Source organism: Schistocerca cancellata, chromosome 6, assembly GCF_023864275.1.
Source record: "Schistocerca cancellata isolate TAMUIC-IGC-003103 chromosome 6, iqSchCanc2.1, whole genome shotgun sequence".
Lineage (NCBI taxonomy): Eukaryota > Metazoa > Arthropoda > Insecta > Orthoptera > Acrididae > Schistocerca > Schistocerca cancellata.
In genome coordinates this window covers 533,297,498-533,316,641 of record NC_064631.1, presented here as the reverse complement: position 1 = coordinate 533,316,641, position 19,144 = coordinate 533,297,498, and the positions used below count along the sequence as shown (strand labels likewise).

The 19,144-nt window shown below is 39.9% G+C and overlaps 1 protein-coding gene across 1 annotated transcript in view; it reads left to right on the top strand.

Annotated features, from left to right (window-relative positions):
- LOC126088413 (multiple epidermal growth factor-like domains protein 8) overlaps positions 1-19,144 on the top strand; it is a 333,556-nt gene that overhangs the window by 147,547 nt on the left and 166,865 nt on the right. The window contains exons 12-13 of the mRNA XM_049906553.1: positions 815-1,027; positions 2,235-2,429. Coding sequence (XP_049762510.1) covers positions 815-1,027; positions 2,235-2,429 — 408 coding nt within the window. The remainder of the gene's footprint in view (positions 1-814; positions 1,028-2,234; positions 2,430-19,144) is intronic.

Genomic DNA, 19,144 nt, shown 5'->3' with positions numbered 1-19,144 from the left:
TGATGTCTATTGATAAGTGTGACGTCTGACACTTGGTTTCCGGGTACTATGTAGGATTTTCTTCTGTTAACAGCTTTGAATTCTTTAACCAATTTTGCTCCTTTGTCATGTATTACAAAACCAATGTTAAATTAATGTTTTTTTTTACACATCTTCGATCAAATAGTATGTATTCATCTTCTTTATGACTGCATCCATCTTCTTTGTGAGTACCCTCACCTGGCCATCTTGTCTCTTGTACTGCCACCAAGTCCAAGTTATATTGCTTAATTTCTGAGGTCTTAGGCTGTATGATTCTTGGTCTATATAGGCTTCAAACATTCCAAGATCCAAAATTAAAGTTTTCAATTTGTAGACTTTTTTGCTTTGCTCTTTTCATCATTCATTGTATCCATCTGTGTCTGAGGCAAGTTTGTTTTTTGTAACAAAGAACTTTTTATGGGATTGGGTTGTTAGCCCAATGGCCAACCCTCCTCCTTCATCCAGACTTGGGACTGGCAGTGACTGTTGCAAGGCAACTGACTCCAGGCAGGTTTAAAATACTTGAAAAAAGGTTAAATTTAAACTAATACTAATTCCAGTATTTTACACATGGCAGGGCTGATATACCAACTGATATACCAACTGGAAGACAAACTAATTTAAACTGATGATAATCACACTATGCCACATGTGGCTAAACTTATAACCATCTGGAAGGCAAATGATGTAGCACGTAAGAATGATTTACCAGTATGTCATTAAATTTCAAAATGCCTGCCATCTACTTCAGTGGTTCATCTAGTACTTTCTATGATATGCTTTTCATTTGTAGGTTACAATAATAAATGCAACTACTGTTGATTTCAATATGGTTGCTACTAACACACTAATGGAGAAAAATTTAGATGGAGAAATAATTGCAAGATTATTAGGATTTCTTCGTCCACCAGATGTTTGGGGTGATGGAAAAGAGACATTGCGCATGTGTGCCAGTTATTCATCAGCCATTTTGCGAATGTCTCGTGGAAATGTTTCTTCTGAAAATGTGAGTACTTCTTCTGTGCTAATTAAATTCAGTCTTAGTAGATATAGATGTAGCATTCAGTAACAAAATGTTTGTAAGCGGTAGTATTACACAAATGATGTAATTGTATGTGATATCGTGGCAACAGAAAACTGTGATTCTATCTTATAGACTTTGATTAGCAGTTCTTGTGGGGTATAGGGATTTGTGTAAGAATGCAGCCAAAGAATACAGTTTTCAGTTGACATCAGTATTCTGCTAAATCTTGTCTGAACTGAGTGGTGGAATACATTTTCAAGGTTCTTTTCAGTGCTTTTTTAGGTCCACATTTACTTCTAGCCTAACATCCAAATCTTGCGCATTCATGTAAACAGTTAATAAGTGCTACAGAACAGACATTCATTATTTTTCACTGCACCAACTTAATTAATTTATGAGTATTATTATTATTATTATTATTATTATTATTATTATTCTCACATATATTCATGTGTGTATAGGAACTACAAAAAGAAGCACTAACATCTGACTCAAGGAATGCCAGAGAATTTAGAAACGTGGATAGATCAGCAGTAGCATATAATGCAGAGGGATGAAACCACCAAAATTGTTCTTAATACTGTGATTTTATCAAAATCCAAACATCACTCTGGTAGAATGTATAAGCACAAAAATATCTTTAATGGTAAATAACAAGGATTGAAATTAGACAAGTCTGCACCTTAGTACAAAATAAAGCAAACATTGCCATTCTTCCCTGCTACAAGCTGCTCAGCACAATCGGCATGACTCAGTGAGCTTCGGCAGCAGTCTGATGATGTCACAAACCAATCATAGTGTGGATACAAATGATTAGTAATGATTGCGGGGCTTATTTAAGCTTTTACTGCTGTACAATTCTTTATAGTCTTTGACGATATTTTAAGCAATGGATGAGGAAACATTAGTGAGAGAAATAAGCCTTGGATCATGGGCTAATGCTCATAAGACAGATATCACAACAGATGCAAAACCTGCATTTGATGACACTTTATCTTTCCCATTTGCTCCATTTCCTTAAAAATGCTACAGTTATTCAGTTCTGGTTACTCACTTTTTACTTGTATCATAAATAATTTTTATCTTTCACTCCTCATAAATGCTTTGTATTATGTGTTTTAATATTTTAATGGAAGAGTCATTCATTGATACCAAAAGTTAGAATTTAAATGTATGTAATGTTATATAGGTGCTGGATGTGGTTGGGAACTTGACAGCTGATGCTTCCCAGTGTGTCACTGCACAATGGCAGAATGGGACCCCTGCTGTGCTTTATCCAGGTCGTTATTTGGTGGATTTTGAATCAAGGAACAACGTGAGCAATGGTCCTCATCAACAATCAAAAATGGAACTTCTGCATAATAAAAGTCAAGAAAATGCTAAGGTAATTTAAATATTTCATATATTTGACCACAAATGCCTTTTTGTTTCATACAAATTAGTCTCATAGTGTAGCATGTACATGAAAAGGAAAAGTCAATTGAAAAAACTGTCAAATTCCAAGGCAACAGAATATCTGACCAATACTTAAGTCCAAGAGACGAAGTTGTGCGTAGTGACAAGAAAAGTGCGTAAAAGTAGAAAAGATTCTGGCTTTTAGAACTTTCAGGTCTCTTCCTCAGATGCAAAAGAGGGACTGGTTGGGGAAGATTGGAAAGAAAAGACAGACCTCTCAGAATTCATGTTTAGTGGAACAACTCACCTGTTGTGAGGCGATTTGATAAACCTTCTCTGCAGGCAAAGATTCCACTGTTGTTGTAAGAACTGCTGTCATTACCTCACTGTAGGTATCTGCCAACTATCTAACTTTTCCACTTATAAGCCCTGTCATAGTGATTACACTGCAGAAGTCCAGTATAAACTCAAATCCTCCTGAATTTCCTTAGCTCAACCCAGAACTTCTCCCTGGAACCCATGTCTGTCCTCACCCCACCTATTGCTCAAACGCCCACTTTCTACATGCTTCCCAAAATTAATAAACCTAGGCAGCCAGGACACCCCGTTGTAACTGGGCACAACACTCATATGAAAGGCTCTCAGCTCGTGTTGACTAACAACTACAACTCATTGCCCGCAAAGTAACTTCCTATAGCAAGGACACAAACCACTTCATTCATTGCCTCTCTACCTTTTCCACCCCATTACTTGCAGTCTTCTTATTTGTCACGTACCTGCAAGCCAACATCCCCCATGGTCTTGCCACCATCAAGCATTACACCTCTCCCAATTTCCTGCTGACTTCAAATCCAGTGCCTTATTCCTTATACTCCTGACCTGTAAAATGCCCATCTTTGTATCTGCAAATTCGTTTGGGGTTACATTGAAGGGGAATGTGGAATGTGACAGTAAAGGTGCAATTCAAATGCAGCAGCTGTGGTGACACGAGTCGTGGCAGTATCCGTGATTGATCCAGTGACACTCCTTTAATGTAAGTGAATGCAACCTTTTCCAGTGGCATGTCTGTAGTTGAATGACTACAGACATGCCACTGGAAATGCTTACCTTAAAGGAGAGCCATTGGACAGGCTTACAGATACTGCTGAGAGACTTGTGCCGCCGGATCTGACACATTAGAATCCTACCTTAAGCCTTATGAAACAAACAAACAAAAAAATAACTCTATTGTGAAATAAAAACAAAATGTCAACTTTTCATGGCTGGTGTTCTAAGCATGTAAATTTTTTTAAGGGTGTCATGGTCACCTTTGACCGGAAAAATATTTATTCATAAAATTCACTGTTGCAATTTAGGCCATGTGGCCATTATGAAGTGTAGTACAATTTATGAAGTGAAGCACAATTTTCATGATGATCTGTTTGACAATTGCTATACAGCTGTAATTTGCAACTATGTATTTTATGAATAAATAGTTTTACGGTCAAGGGTGACCATGATGTAATTAAAAAAATAAATTAATTAATTAAAAAACAACCAGTATTTGAAAGTGCACTCGTAGCACACCTATGAAATGAAAATCTGCTGCCAGGTAACATTTAATATTGTGTATCTCTGTCCCGTGCATCATAACATGCTCAGATCCTCATTAGCATGCAATCCACATTGTGGTGGAGACATGATCCTCAAGCTTATCCTGACCTTTGAGACCAACTTTCTTCAGGTCATCCTGTGTGAGAGGAAGGCTTATTATCCACTGCAAGTTTCAACTGCTTCCAGGCACACCACCATCTCTGTGCTAAACCCATAGAACTCCGTGCCTGAGATGACTGGTATGTGACTGCCTCCGCGCCCATCTGCCATTATTGTCAGGTGTCTGACAAATCCTGCACCTGTTGATGAAGAGAACTCAACACCATTGAGCCAGCTTCCATTCCAGAGGTCTGTTCCTCAACGTATTCACACACCACAGTGGTGGTTGGTTTGTCTTGTTGTTCTTAATGGATGCTTAACACCCAGTTGATTGTTTGATGATGGTTATGTACTGTTTGTGCAAATTTGCTCTTCCAATTGCCTCCAAGAAGCCAGCACATAGTTTTGTTGCTTTCACTATGAGCCATAATAAGTAGGTAGCGCTTATCAGTTGGAGTTATTGACTGCAAGTGAGAATTTCAAGGCACGTATTTTCTGTTTTATGCCCCACAATAGTGGTTGAATGTTCAAATGAAGGCACCGTGATGTACACTGGTTCAACGAGTGTCTTCTCATACTAACAGCCCTTATTGTCATAAGTGGCAATGCACACATGGTTTGAGTTTGAAGTGACCCATTGAGGCATCGTGACAGACTGGATCATTTACACAAAGTGCACTGTTCAATTCATGATTGAAATAGCACTGAGAATGCAGTTTTGCTCTTACCGTCATTACACAGTTTGCTGTATGTAACGATTATCTGTGATGAGAAGAGTGTTGGCTGATAAAAAGAACTGATTCTCCTCTGAAGGGAACGTAGATAAATCTGCAGCATATCCATGGGCACACACATGGTATCCTCAAATGCCAACTCTTTTCTGGGCCATACAGAGAAAACCTTCCAAACCTACCGAGATTGTAAACTCCTCAGGTTCATATTTTCATGATCAGGACTCAGTAAAAAGACACCTATACTCGTCCCTCCACAGCCTCAGCATCATCTCTCCTATATGTTTTACCTGGTGCTTACTAGCCCAGCACTACACCTTCCTGGATGTTAATCTCCGTCTCTACGATAGCTTCATAAAAACCTCACTCCATTGACAGGATATTCATTTTGATAGCTGTCTGCCTTCTGCTCTATCAGTCTCTCCTATACAGTCTGACCACCCATGAACAGCACAGCTTCAGTGACAAGCAATCCCTTGCCCATTAAGCTGAAATTCTTATTAAGGCCTTCACTAAAATAGTAAAATCCACCAGACATAGTCCACAATCAGATCTCCCATACCATATCTGCATGTGACCCTAATTCTCCAACTGCCGCCACCACCACCACCACCACCACCGCCATCACTACAACGAATGAATTACAGAGTAGCACTCATCTCATTACCCAATACAAACACAGATAGAATGGCTTAACCACATCTTTTGCCTGAGCTTAGACTATCTATCACCACCACACTATTTCTATGACCCGCAACTTCCGATAACTCACATAGCAACCATTGGCAACTTCATAACAGGCTTCTTTGCTTTAGCAACCATTTTCTTTCCAACAGAATCACACTTCCTCAAGATAGCATTGTTTAATTAACTTTCACTATTTCTTTTGTATTGCCTTCACTGCTGACTGCAGAAGTTTCAAATGTTCTTTTCTTCAATTCGTTATTGTCACTAATATTATTATCAGCATTGCATAAATTATCCAATCATACAGTTAAATTATCATTCAGATCCAGCTTTTGCTTACACAAAATCGCATATTTCATTACTCTTCTCCTTCCACCACTCAGGATAAGCCCTTTTACATAAAACTGCCAACTTTTTCCGTGCTGGGTTGTCAAATATTTATCCAATGTCTACACAGAAAACTATTACTACACAATTCACTGACAGATTTGTTATGGATGCTTACAGTACCCAAATTACGGACCTCATTTACTTTTGGATTCAAGGTAAAGTTAAGACATTTCATTCACATTTTTGTTTATTTCCATTTCCTAAATGCAAATGGATTCTTCCTTCTCATCAAGATCATCATTTACATTACAAATACTAATTGCATCATCGAGCACAGTCCCAACACTATCAATTACATTAACATCTACATCAACACTATCCCTTTTCACTGTAACAAACAGCAGCTTGTTACCAATATCATTATACACATCAGTATTTAGATAGCTATCTGTCTATACTACCATTAGATCATTATACCCAATGCAGAAAAATGAAGTGGTTGGCAGCAAAGCAAAGTTGTGCGTAATGGGGGCGATTTTGTTTGTTCACTGATGTGTGCGCATGCAGTATGGCTGCAGCAGCAACAGCTGTGCTGTTCGTTTCTGGACTGCTGTCTCAAGCTGCCTTTTAATGTGCGGTATTGAGTTCACTTCATAGGATCATAATATCCAGCCGGCCGGAGTGGCCGTGCGGTTCTAGGCACTACAGTCTGGAACCGAGCGACCGCTACGGTCGCAGGTTCGAATCCTGCCTCGGGATTGGATGTGTGTGATGTCCTTAGGTTAGTTAGGTTTAATTAGTTCTAAGTTCTAGGCGACTGATGACCTCAGAAGTTAAGTCGCATAGTGCTCAGAGCCATTTGAACCATAATATCCTGCTAGCTGAACACACACACTTCTGAGTATAAAATGATACTGTGTTCTTATTATTTGTATATCTTGAGAAAAGCACCAGGTAACACACTGTCTTTACAATAATCAGAATCAGTCAAGTTCAGTTGCCATATTCAGTATGAAAGGTATATTAAAATGGATCTGAATCATCATAATCATCATCATCATCATTGTCATCATCGACATCATCTTGGACAGTTTTCAGCCTCTGGCCTGTCTGTATGGAACACAGGCCTCTCCATCATCTTCTGTCTTGCCACCATCTCTCTGTCTTCACCCTGGTCCAGTCTTCTCCTTTCTTCTGGACGCATTCCTCTACTCCTTAAAGACATCTGTCTCTCGGACTTCCTCTTGGTCTCTTTCCTTCCAGTTTCATCTCGTGTATCCTCCTGGGTAGCCTCTTCTCTTCCATTCTATTAACATGTCCATACCATCTCAGCCTTGATTTCTCCATCTCCTCCTGCAGTGGTTCCACCTTCATTAACTCTCTGATCCTATCATTTCCTAACCTGTCTATCTTTGTCACTCCAATACTGTTTCTCAAGAATTTCATCTCACTAACTTGTACTTTGCTTTTCTCTCTTCCTTTCATAACCCAGGTTTATGTTGCATATGATAGGATCGGGACATAGTATGACTGGTATATAACATTTTTACTGGTTTGGGGTACACCCTTGCCCCATATCAGGCTTCTGACACCCTTCTGAAATGCTGCTGCTTTTCTTCCCCACTCATTTATTTCTCTGTCGTTTTTTCCATCTTCCTGTATAAGGCTTCCTAGGTAGTTGGAACTCTTCACTCTCCTCAATTGTTCCACACCAATTGTTATTCCCATTGTTCCTCTCTCCTTCTTTCTTGTGATAATCATCTCACTCTTATATATAAAAACAAAGATGATGTGACTTACCAAACGAAAGCCCTGGCACGTCGATAGACACACAAACATACACACAAAATTCAAGCTTTCACAACCAACGGTTGCTTCGTCAGGAAAGAGGGAAGGAGAGGGAAAGACGAAAGGATGTGGGTTTTAAGGGAGAGGGTAAGGAGTCATTCCAATCCCGGGAGCGGAAAGACTTACCTTAGGGGGAAAAAAGGACAGGTATACACTCTCACACACACATATCCATCCACACATATACAGACACAAGCAGACATATACAGAGGCAAAGAGTTTGGGCAGAGATGTCAGTCGAGGCGGAAGTGCAGAGGTAAAGATGTTGTTGACTGACAGGTGAGGTATGAGTGGCGGCAACTTGAAATTAGTGGAGATTGAGGCCTGGTGAATAACGGGAAGAGAGGATATATTGAAGAGCAAGTTCCCATCTCCGGAGTTCGGATAGGTTGGTGTTAGTGGGAAGTATCCAGATCACTCGGACGGTGTAACACTGTGCCAAGATGTGCTGGCCGTGCACCAAGCCATGTTTAGCCACGGGGTGATCCCCATTACCAACAAACACTGTCTGCCTGTGTCCATTCATGCAAATGGACAGTTTGTTGCTGGTCATTCCCCCATAGAATGCGTCACAGTGTAGGCAGGTCAGTTGGTAAATCACGTGGGTGCTTTCACACGTGGCTCTGCCTTTGATCGTGTACACCTTCCGGGTTACAGGACTGGAGTAGGTGGTGGTGGGAGGGTGCATGGGACAGGTTTTACAACGGGGGCGGTTACAAGGGTAGGAGCCAGAGGGTAGGGAAGGTGGTTTGGGGATTTCATAGGGATGAACTAAGAGGTTACGAAGGTTAGGTGGACGGGGGAAAGACACTCTTGGTGGAGTGGGGAGGATTTCATGAAGGATGGATCTCATTTCAGGGCAGGATTTGAGGAAGTTGTATCCCTGCTGGAGAGCCACATTCCGAGTCTGATCCAGTCCCGGAAAGTATCCTGTCACAAGTGGGGCACTTTTGGGGTTCTTCTGTGGGAGGTTCTGGGTTTGAGAGGATGAGGAAGTGGCTCTGGTTATTTGCTTCTGTACCAGGTCGGGAGGGTAGTTGCGGGATGCGAAAGCTGTTGTCAGGTTGTTGGTGTAATGGTTCAGGGATTCGGTACTGGAACAGATTCGTTTGCCACGAAGACCTAGGCTGTAGGGAAGGGACCGTTTGATGTGGAATGGGTGGCAACTGTCATAATGGAGGTACTGTTGCTTGTTGGTGGGTTTGATGTGGATGGACATGTGAAGCTGGCCATTGGACAGGTGGAGGTCAACATCAAGGAAAGTGGCATGGGATTTGGAGTAGGACCAGGTGAATCTGATGGAACCAAAGGAGTTGAGGTTGGAGAGGAAATTCTTGAGTTCTTCTTCACTGTGAGTCCAGATCATGAAGATGTCATCAATAAATCTGTACTAAACTTTGGGTTGGCAGGCCTGACCCCAACGACACCCCGCACCCCTACCTTCTTCCTAAAATTCACAAACCCAATCATCCTGGCCGCCCCATTGTAGCTGGTTACCAAGCCCCCACAGAACGTATCTCTGCCTTCGTAGGTCAACACCTCCAACCCATTACTTGCAGTCTCCCATCCTTCATTAAAGACACCAACCAATTTCTCGAATGCCTGGAATCCTTACCCAATCTGTTAACCCCGGAAACCATCCTTGTAACTATTGATGCCACTTCCTTATACACAAATATCCCGCACGTCCAGGGCCTCGCTGCGATGGAGCACTTCCTTTCACGCCGATCACCTGCCACCCTAACTAAAACCTCTTTCCTCATTACCTTAGCCAGCTTCATCCTGACCTACAACTTCTTCACTTTCGAAGGCCAGACATACCAACAATTAAAGGGAACAGCCATGGGTACCAGGATGGACCCCTCGTACGCCAACCTATTCATGGGTCGCTTAGAGGAAGCCTTCTTGGTTACCCAGGCCTGCCAACCCAAAGTTTGGTACATATTTATTGATGACATCTTCATGATCTGGACTCACAGTGAAGAAGAACTCCAGAATTTCCTCTCCAACCTCAACTCCTTTGGTTCCATCAGATTCACCTGGTCCTACTCCAAATCCCATGCCACTTTCCTTGATGTTGACCTCCACCTGTCCAATGCCCATCTTCACATGTCCGTCCACATCAAACCCACCAACAAGCAACAGTACCTCCATTATGACAGTTGCCACCCATTCCACATCAAACGGTCCCTTCCATACAGCCTAGGTCTTCGTGGCAAACGAATCTGCTCCAGTCCAGAATCCCTGAACCATTACTCCAACAACCTGACAACAGCTTTCACATCCCGCAACTACCCTCCCGACCTGGTACAGAAGCAAATAACCTGAGCCACTTCCTCATCCTCTCAAACCCAGAACCTCCCACAGAAGAACCACAAAAGTGCCCCACTTGTGACAGGATACTTTCCGGGACTGGATCAGACTCTGAATGTGGCTCTCCAGCAGGGATACGACTTCCTCAAATTCTGCCCTGAAATGAGATCCATTCTTCATGAAATCCTCCCCACTCCACAAAGAGTGTCTTTCCGCCGTCCACCTAATCTTCGTAACCTCTTAGTTCATCCCTATGAAATCCCCAAACCACCTTCCCTACCCTCTGGCTCCTACCCTTGTAACCGCCCCCGGTGTAAAACGTGTCCCATGCACCCTCCCACCACCACCGATTCCAGTCCTGTAACCCGGAAGGTGTACACGATCAAAGGCAGAGCCACGTGTGAAAGCACCCACGTGATTTACCAACTGACCTGCCTACACTGTGACGCATTCTATGTGGGAATGACCAGCAACAAACTGTCCATTTGCATGAATGGACACAGGCAGACAGTGTTTGTTGGTAATGAGGATCACCCTGTGGCTAAACATGGCTTGGTGCACGGCCAGCACATCTTGGCACAGTGTTACACCGTCCGGGTTATCTGGATACTTCCCACTAACACTAACCTATCCGAACTCCGGAGATGGGAACTTGCTCTTCAATATATCCTCTCTTCCCGTTATCCACCAGGCCTCAATCTCTGCTTATTTCGAGTTGCCGCCACTCATACCTCACCTGTCATTCAACAACATCTTTGCCTCTGCACTTCCACCTCGACTGACATCTCTGCCCAAACTCTTTGTTTCTGTATGTGTCTGCTTGTGTCTGTATATGTGTGGATGGATATGTGTGTGTGTGCGCGAGTGTTTACCCGTCCTTTTTTCCCCCTAAGGTAAGTCTTTCTGCTCCCGGGATTGGAATGACTCCTTACCCTCTCCCTTAAAACCCACATCCTTTCGTCTTTCTCTCTCCTTCCCTCTTTCCTGACGAAGCAACCGTTGGTTGCGAAAGCTAGAATTTTGTGTGTATGTTTGTGTTTGTTTGTGTGTCTATCGATGTGCCAGCGCTTTCGTTTGGTAAGTCACATCATCTTTGTTTTTAGATATATTTTTCCCACGTGGAATGTTTCCCTCTATTATACTCATCTCACTCTTACTTATACTAAATTTCATCCCATATTCTTGTACTGTTTGTTCCTTTAAGTCCAACTGATCTTGTACTTCCTCCTCCTTATTCCCCCAGATCATCAGATCATGTGCAAACACCATAGCTTTCATATTCCTTTCACCAATTACTTGTGCTACTGTGCTCATTATATCATCCTTCACTACAATGAAGAGTAATGGTGAAAGTGCATTTCCCTGCCTCAAGCCATTCTTCTGTTCAATCCAACCTGATCTCTCTCCTCCCACTTTCACACAGCTTACACTTCCATGGTACATTTCCCTTATCCCCCAAATAATCGGGTTTGCTACTCCTCTGTTCTCCAGGGCTTTCCACACTTTGCTTCTACATACACTATCATAACTTTTTCAATGTTCAGGAAGGTCATTAGTAGGTCTATTTCATTTTCATAGTGCTTTTTCCTGCAGTTGTCTTACAGCAAAAATTAGATACACCATGGACCTTCCTGTTCTGAATCCGTGTTGCTCTTGTCTCATTCTTCCTTCTAATATTGCCTGAACTCTTGCTTCCAAAATTTTCTCAAAAATCTTTGCACAATGGCTCATCAATTTTATCCCCTGATAGTACTTGCACCCTTTTCTATTTCCCTTCTTAAAGATTGGGACAATTATTCCCTTCTTCCAGTCTTCTGGTATCATCTTCTGTCTCCACACAATTTTCATTACATGATATAGCCATTGTATCCCCATCTCTCCTGCTACTCTCACCATTTCTACACTTAGCTCATCCAGACCTGGTGACTTCCCTCCCTTCATCTTGCCCAATGCCTCTTCCACTTCTCCCCACGTAAGGTCTTTTTAAATTTGCTGTCCCTCCTCTTTTTTTCTCCTCGGCTTGTTCCTCCTCATCCAGGTCTCAATTCGGGTTCAGGAGTTCTTCAAAATACTCCTTCCACATATTCTTGAGTTCCTCCTTATTCTCTACATCTTGTCCACTTTTATTAACAATTTGAACATAATCTGTCATACCGTTCTTCCTTTTACATTTAATCATCCCATATAACACTTTTTTTTAAACCTTCACTCTCCTCCTCCACCATTCTGGTCCACTGTTCCATCCACTTTCTTCTTTCCTCCACCACCACTCTTTTTGCTTCTTTCTTGCTTGCCTGATACTCTTCTCTTGTCTCCACTGTTCTCTTCTGGAACCAGACCCTAAAGGGTCTATTCTTCTTCTGGTGCTACATCCTTTGTTTTATCATTCCACCAGGGTGTTTCTTTCCATCTCTTTTTGTTGCTTGTCCTCCCACATATTGCTTCTGCTGCACTTGAATCTACCCCATTCCTCTACTACTGTTTTTGGTTCATCCTTTGGAATGCTTTCCTTTACTACTTATAGGTACTGTAGCCTGCTTTCTTCCTCCTCCAACTTCCCATACCCTTATACGTTTTTCCTGGTTTTCTGTCACTTTATTATCCATAGTCCCTCTCAGGTTCATTACCAGCAAACTGTGGTTGCAGTCTAAGGCCTCTGATGGTATCGATCTAAATCATTCATGTAAATACAGTAACTAACAACATTAAAATAATGTAAATTGCTTGAGTACTTACTAGTCACTATAGAGTGCATGTAGGGTGTCATGCTCATGCAGATTAGTATTCCCGGCGGGGTCAGGGAGTTTCACCTGCCTCGAGATGACTGGGTGTTTGTGTTGTTCTCATCATTTCATCATCATCCAGGAAAGTGGCGAAATTGGACTGAGCAAAGATTGGGTAATTGTACGGGCGCTGATAACCACGCAGTTGAGCGCCCCACAAACCAAACATCATCATCATCATCAGATTAGTATTCCTTAATAATGAGATTTAGATTTATTGTGCAAAGGTAGTACACACTATTCACCCAAAAATACAAAATGCCAACACAAAAATAAAGGTGAATTAAGGCAAAGGGTAAATGCCACTTAGTTCAGAATCACTTTCTTCCTTGACACTGTCATTATCTGGGCTCTGATGCATCAACAATTCACTGGAATTCCCCTAGGATATAATTATATTTTCAATATTACTCTTCACACCCACTCCACTTTTCCATGCTTCTGTAACAGCTGTATCTGTGTGGCATACAACGTTATTCCATTTCTCTGGCATTATTTGTGCCACTGCTTCCTCTAACAGTCTATGAATTTCTGCCACAGTGAAGCTTTTGCTATTTGTTGCCTTATAATGTTAAATCTGTGCCCAAATAATTTTGATGGCATTGAAGTGTGTGACAGCATTCCCTGCTTTATTTCTTCGTTTGTTCTCCTTGGTGTCGACGTACTGGCTGAAAAAATAGGGGTGGAAGTGCAGTACTATCTACTGTAAATGATGTAGCTGTCAGGTGCACATTTGCGTTTCACAGTTGTTTACTTGCACTTTTAACAACGCCTCATTTGCACATTTAATATGGCCAGTGCACTGTTGTTTAACTTTCTATAAGCCTCATTAATAGGCTGCAGGCGAATGCTACATACTGCTACAATAGTTTACTATTGTACACCTTCAAGCAGTAAAAACCTAACCACAAAGTTTACAGTTTTTGAAGAACAAAAAGGTATGTATTGAGCAGACATTGTCATTGTTTTAACACATGGCCTAAGTGTGTAACACTTATTTCACAGTTAAGTTGAAGCATTGTTATTGTTGTAATCAACACGTTTCTCGTCAAAAACTAGGCCATGGACTGACTGTCTCAGTACCAAAAATCAGGCCCTTATATATCCTCACAATAATAGCTACTGAAACTACACATTGTTCGAAGTTAAATTTACAGAAATTACAATTAAAACTTAACTCATTAAATTAACTAAATGCACCAAAAAAATGGTTCTTTTTAACAGTTTTTTCTACTACTGGGGTTAAGCCGAATTATTTGTGTAAATCATGAAATTAACAAATATCATTATGCAAACAATACTTTTGACAAAACTACTACAGAAGTTACATTTGTTTATAAGTCAACAATGGAATTTAAGTTATGAAACAATTACTGATTTTACCCTATAATGAAAGATACCAACTAGGAATAGTCAAAATAAATTAAAAAAACCAATTACATACGTAAAACTAAGCACAAAATTAGATCTGGTGCCTTATTCCTTAAAACTGAGGGCCATCCTTTCTCTTTTATGAAAATACACATTATATTCACATATGTTAATGGTAATTAGTTAAAAGTGAAAAAAATGAATTCTAAGGAGGCAGATGGCAAAACAAGAGGGGAAGTAAAAATATCCCAGCTTGCTTTGTCACATAATGTTTAATCTGTGCTCAAATCATTTTGATTGCATTGAAATGGCAGTGGTATGGTGAAAGCCAAAGAACTCTGTGGCCACATTCTTTAGCTACCTCATCTACGACATACTGTGAAAACTGTGGCAAACTTTTTTCTCGATTTATAAGAGCAAGTGCTTCACATAAATTGTCATGAATTTTCATGTTGTAGTATGTTCAAAGTGTTTGCAGATCCCCCGACTACCTTCCCTAGAGGCAGTAGAGTTGCACCATTGCCTCTCTCCTTCTCACAATATTCTTTCACCAAGCACCCAAACTCATGTGTCTGACAAATCAAAACACGGACAGATCGCTGAACTTTTCATTTAGCAGCCACACTTTTTTGCACACTTCCTCTACAAGCTTCAGATGTGGTGCAAAATAAACTCGCCTCACAGAGAAATAAAGCACATAACGAAATGGACCACAACTCTTTTAAGTTACCAGCTGCTAGCATAGTCTGCAGCTGGCTGCAGTAACTGCTACCTACAGTAGCCAAGAGATTTGACAATGGTGAACAGTACAGAAGGTGCAGCCAAGTGCATATAGTGGTTAGCTGTTGTTTTGGTAGCAGCCTTGTAAACTGTTATACATGAATCACTTTGTTATTCTGATTTTCTGATTCAGGTATAACTTGGTCAAAATTGCACTCAACACTTGTGAAAAGTCTGTTTCTACTTCAACAAAAGCCAGCCGCTGTGGCTGAGTGGTCCTAGGCACTTCATTTCAGAACCACACTGCTGCTACGGTCACAGGTTCGAATCCTGCCTTGGGCATGGATGTGTATGATGTCCTTAGGTTAGTTAATTTTAAGTAGTTCTAAGTCCAGGGGCTGATGACCTCAGATGTTAAGTCCCATAGTGCTTAGAGCCATTTTAACCATTTACATAAAAAAAGGAATCAATATTTGCAGCAATAATTTTCTGGTTGACAACCACATTCTATACGTCATTAATATTTTATGGAATTACATCAGAAATTAACTACTATTACCCTCACATATGTCAGTTTTCACACCAACAACTGTTTGCACTAGCTGCAGATAAAAATCAGTAATAACTTTGTTAAGGATGTCATCTTCGACTTGATAATTTTCTGCACTGTTTGCAGTATTTTGTTCATTTCGTGAGTTCAAACCTACCTGACCACGTTTTTAATTTGACAGCAATCGATAACTCACAAACTTTCAACTTAACTTTGTCTTGAATATTATCAACATAAACTTTTAATATGTTACTGTCTGCTATTGATATGTCTTCTGGCAAAATCTCCCGCAACTCAGTTACTGACAGTTCAAATACACTTTTACTTTCAGTAAAAGTAAAGTTCTTTTTGTCTGCAGTTTCATCTTTTTGTTTTTTTGTTTAACATTGTCATTCACTACCTGCACATATACCATTTTAATTATACATACTCCAGGTTCTTTATTCGCAACTCATGTTGATTCACTTTACTAATTACTCATACATGCTCTTTTTCGTCTTGGCATTCATTCACACTGTCCTCCACTTTAACCAAATCATCATCCATCAACTGCATACACTCTATTCAATATCATCAAAGGCATCAATTTTTATGTTAACAATATCTTGCTCAATCCCCAAATCTGGTATGTCAACAGCCTTTCCATGTTCTGGTTTGCAAATTGCAAAAGTGTGACTGTTGTTGCAAATTACTTACATCGCTGTTAACCATCAAAGTTTCAGCTTCTTTCATTATCTGACTTAAGTTTGCACTGTTATATATTTTGTGCTCATCATCACTCATTAAGTCCACACATTCTGACTCGGTATTCACCAAGACACCCACATTCACATCAACAGATTTCTGCTCAGGATATCCACTGACATCAGTATAACATTTATGCACTGTCTCATATACATGCTTACATTGTTGGTCATTGTTTTTTTCCCACTTCAGTCACTAATACTACTTCTAATTTGCAACTTTACACACACCTTTTCCTCAATCAAGTCATTAGCCTGACTGACCATTTCATTTACTATTCTTGAAGTCCCTGTCTCTATTACAACATCTATTTGAGTCTCAGCTGACTACTCTTAATGCACATAATTAAAGTTACCAATGATTTTGTCTGATTTTACGTTCCTGCCCAGTATCATTTACTTCTCCAACAGCTTCATTCATTTTTTCCACACCTGCCTTTTTTAAACACTGTCATTTCTTATTCATTTGTTACTGACTCACATTCTCTTTCACTCTGACGTTCATTCATATCATTGTCTGTTAAATCATACCATGCTCTCCATATCTGTTTAAGTTGATCATAATGCTTCTTTTGTATATCATTTAGTTCATCCGTATTATGATCAGCCTCCCAAAACTACTTCTCACATTCATATATGGCACCCTTCCTGGAATTTCATAATTATACTCATTAATCAAATGCACTTACTGTGGCTCCCATTCTTCATCAACGACCTTATTTGCCATTCTCAGAAGAACTTGTAGACATGACTTCAATGAAATCTTCCTGACAAAATTCAACAACTACTTTCATGATGTCATTATTAGGTAGTTTTCTTATAGTTAAGTGACAGGTAGCAGGGCTCTCTTCCCAATCATTTCTTGACTGGGTTCTTGTTTGTGTTCACTGTTGCTCTGTTTACTTGCAGCCTTTGTTTTCTCCTTTCCAGAAACACTCTTTTTGTCACTAGCTCTACCCTCAATTGCTTTGTTCATCAGTTGTTTTCTGTCCTTACTTCATAGCAGTTGCATATTCTTCTATTTTCAAGTAATATATTTATTTTGGATAGCAAAAGCAAATCAAAGGCATTACTGTCAGTGATCAAAGCTGAAATGAGTGCCATAGCTACAGACCATGATATTTCTGAAAGTAAGATAGAGGGCAAAACTATTGTAAATCCTGCTCAAATTCCAGAATTGTGAAATTAATTCTTTATAAACATTAGCTAATCAAACATCAATATAGAAAATTACCCAGACAAGGTAAATTTCTTTAACACTTAGCAATTTTAAGGCAAAACTTTTCAGTACATTAAGCAACACTACTGTAAAAGATTGAAAAATAAAACTATAGCAGGATGGAATGGGATACCAACAAAAGTATTAAAAACAGTCTCCAGAATAATTGCACAGCCCCTCTCTACAAAAGTTAACCATTCTCTTCAAGATGGTTATTTTCCAGACACAATCAAGTATGCACCAGTTATGCCATTACTCAAAAAAGGTACAAAAGAACATAGGGGAAACAATCACCCAGTCTCTCTTCTTGAATCACTACCAAAAATATTTGAAAAAGTAGTCACAACACAAATTCAAAATTTCATAGAAAAATTTAAAACAACCTCAAAAAATTGGGATGGATTTCAAAAAGGCAAAACCACAGACCTAGTGAAGGGCTTTGACAGTGTGCACCACTGCTTGCTATTCTGGACAAAAAAATGGAATTAGTGGCACTGTATTAGATTGGTTTACGAGGCCACGCGGGATTAGCCGAGTGGTCTAAGGCACTGCAGTCATGGACAGAGTGGCTGGTCCCGGCGGAGGTTCGAATCCTCCCTCGCGCATGGGTGTGTGTGTTTGTCCTTAGGATAATTTAGGTTAAGTAGTGTGTAAGCTTAGGGACTGATGAACTTAGCAGTTAAGTCCCATAAGATTTCACACACATTTGAACATTTTTAGATTGGTTTAAGTCCTACCTAACCAACTGAAGACAAAGAGTGGTTAAACATCAAAGAGAGGAACTTATACATGGAAAACCATATCACAAAGAGTACCCCCAAGGTTACGTAGATGATTTATGACTTAATATTGAGTGTCACTCAGTTTTATTTGCAGATGACACATCTGTAACCATTGAAAGTAACAGTACTGACCAATTTCCTCAAACTATATTAAATACCTTAGAGAAATTAGATACTGGTTTTGATTTAAATGGGTTAAAATTAAATGTGGAGAATACTCAGTTAATGCAGTTTAAAACAAAAGAAGCAAAATTAAATGATGTTCAAATCAATCTCAAAAACAAAGATTCGCTGGAAACTAACTGAGTGAAATTCCTAGGAATGCAACTGGATAAAAATCTGTCATGGGGCTTATCTTGCAAATAAATGAAATAGCATAGCATTTGCAGTGAGAATGTTGCACATATGGACATAAGAAAAGTACTATATCTCGGCTACTTAGAATCAGTAAGTAGGTATTGAGTTTTGTGTTGGGGTAGTTCAAACCACATGTGTTGAACATTAAAACTTCAGAAAACCACTATTAAAAATATGAAATATGCGCAATGTAGGACAAAGAAAATAATATCGCAAACCGCAAAAAAATCAAAGTATAATAAGTGTTCCCTCACTATACATCTATGAGCTGACCAATTATTTTCATCATGATTACAATAGCAGAAATCAAAATAATTTTGTGCTGCCCACCTCCATGTAAAACTTTATGCTCAAACTCCACAATATATGGGTATGAAAATTTGTAGCAAAGTGAAAGGAAAAGAATTGCCCAGTACAAACTTAGAAACACTGAAAAATAAAGCCGTATATGAGAAACTAGTGCAGAAATGTTACTATTCAGTAGAAGAATTCACAAAGGACTACCTGCAAATTTGAGTAGTGTAGAGAGCACTTATGCCTGTTAATTTTTTAAGTATTTTTACTTTTTAAGAAAAATT